Here is a 2,225-nt window from a genome sequence, read left to right as displayed (position 1 = left end):
TATACCACTAGGCATGGTGCCTAGTGGCTAATATATAAATAAAATCCCAAAATTGGGTCCAAAGCTTACAAGATATCCAAAGTTAAATACAAATTGCACAAAACCACTAGCTACTAGAAAGATGAAATAACTAATATCTAAGGAACTAGCTATTACAACATGATAAGCTACATGCTTCATTCTCCAGTCAGTGTATGTGAATCCAATAGCCAGGGGCAAACACCAAGTAGCACTTATCAAGCTCTCACCAGGCGCCAGGGTATGCATTCCATTAGAAATGGACAAGGCTAGCATGAATTCAAAACATTTACACCACTGAATTGAAGCAAGTAAAATCTTCCAACCATTAGTGTTGCTCCAGAATGAACAACTCCATATAGTTTTCCAGTTCAAATCAAGGCAGTATACTGAATTTTCCCAAAGCATCTGATAACTCATCTACTCACTAAACAAGCATAACATGTATACTGAATTATCATCTCCAGAATGAGTGTGTGAACACACTAATACCACTGAAAAATGATAACTCAATACATTATATAACAGAAGGAGCAACAGATGATGTGATGAGTTGTGAAACTGTATTGCATTGTGTAATGTGTGCAAGCATTTATGCACAGAACAAATTGCAGTAGCAGCTTCATGTGAAACTCTGAACCAAGCAATCATAAGTGTAATGAGATACCTTCTGATACCATTGGATCCCAGCTTTGATCCTTCAGAGTAATCTGTAAAATTGGAGTGCACAGTGCATCCAACATTATGATTCTGCATATGGCTGTGCAAAGCACAGACCTACTGTTCATCAGTGTTATGCCATGTGATTTTATGTGATAGAACACCACTTGCCTTGCATTAACTAATCCATATAACATTAGAATGTCCCCGGAATAAGCATGAAAACATGCTAATACCACTGAGAAACACCCTAACATTATACAGAATATAGCAACATCAAACAACACAAGGCCAGGCAATTTCAGTTGAGGTCTTCTCATCGGTCAGGCGCTTTCCTTTTAGCCTCTCACCCTCAAATTAGGTATTTGTGATTTTTCAAGATTGATTAGTTTCCTTCCTGCACTAGGCATTTTAGAGAAAGAGTGAAACTGAATGGTACCTGCAAAATAGAAAACAAGGTTAGCTAAAAAATCTGCTACTGTGTTGCCCTCCCTTAGGACATGCTGAAAGATCACATTATAATTCTCCTTTATCTCCTTAATCTTCTTCACTTCCTTCCCAATGTTCCAAGGTATGTCCCATTTACCTTCAATAATTTTCTTCATCACCAAGGAATTTGTCTCAATAATGAATGGATGAAGCTGCCTTTGAACACAGTATAATAGTCCTTCCACTATTGCCCTTGCCTCAGCTACTATATTAGTTGAGATCCCTATTTCTTCTGCCATTGAAAATACCACATCTCTAGTACCATTCCTCACAGAGAAACCATTAGAACTTGGCCGAGGATTCCCTCTATAAGCACCATCAGTGTTGCACTTATACATCCTCTCATAAGGTAGCTGCCACGTAATTCTTTTGGTAATAACATAAGGCTTGTAACCTTCAGAGTACCTGACCATTTCTGGCCATAGTAGGGGGATATTAGACAACCAAGGATATCTAACTCTAGCTAGAAAGTATAGAGTTGTGTTCACCTCATGTACAACCCTATGAAATGATACTGCACCTCCTCCATGCTTTATTGAATTCCTCCTCTTCCAAATCTCCCACGTAATAATGGCTGGAACTACTTGAAATAAAGGCTTGAGCTTAGTACAATATTTTGCACTTCACCATGCTCTAATTACCTGATGTACTTTTACTAGATTAATCACCAATCCTGCAGCTTGCAAGAAGACTTTCCATACCCTACTAGCAACATCACTTATAAGGAAAATATGTTGGAAAGTTTCTTCTTGTGGTGGTAAGCAACACCAACACTTGCCTCCATAGGAAACGACTAATTGGCCAGCTCTCCTCCATATATCATCTGTTGGCACATTCCCTCTCCAAAGCCTCCATAGGAAGAAAGAGATCTTAAATGGCAACCCAATTGTCCATAGCAGCTTATATTCTTGATTTGGATGAGCCCTATGCCTCAATATTTGCTAAGCACTACCTACTGTAAACTTGCCTAAAGATGTTGGCATCCATTTAGGTGTGTCCCAGAATTCATCAGTATTATCAAAATATACCTCTTGCCTTATATGATCAGCAATATTTTC

General features: G+C 38.6%; 1 protein-coding gene across 1 annotated transcript; it reads right to left on the bottom strand.

The window, feature by feature from the left end:
* Positions 1-503: 503 nt before the first annotated feature.
* On the bottom strand, positions 504-1,580 carry LOC138902777 (uncharacterized). The gene is made up of 3 exons (XM_070190675.1): positions 1,118-1,580; positions 619-728; positions 504-512 (listed from the first exon to the last, which is right to left on the bottom strand). The coding sequence occupies exons 1-3, from the start codon at positions 1,578-1,580 to the stop codon at positions 504-506; spliced, it is 582 nt and encodes a 193-aa protein (XP_070046776.1).
* Between the last annotated feature and the right edge of the window lie 645 nt (positions 1,581-2,225).

The sequence above is a fragment of the Nicotiana tomentosiformis genome, chromosome 12 (assembly GCF_000390325.3).
Source record: "Nicotiana tomentosiformis chromosome 12, ASM39032v3, whole genome shotgun sequence".
Lineage (NCBI taxonomy): Eukaryota > Viridiplantae > Streptophyta > Magnoliopsida > Solanales > Solanaceae > Nicotiana > Nicotiana tomentosiformis.
The sequence above is the reverse complement of the archived record's forward strand: the minus strand, read 5'-3'. Positions and strand labels throughout refer to the sequence as shown.

What these genes read in the sequence shown, in the direction of transcription:
- LOC138902777 (XM_070190675.1), bottom strand. Translation starts at nt 1,580, where the DNA reads ATGGTCAGGTACTCTGAAGGTTACAAGCCTTATGTTATTACCAAAAGA. An exon ending in CCTTGTTTTCTATTTTGCAG is followed by an intron (nt 729 to 1,117) that starts GTACCATTCAGT and finishes CCAATTTTACAG; the next exon opens with ATTACTCTGAAGGATCAAAG.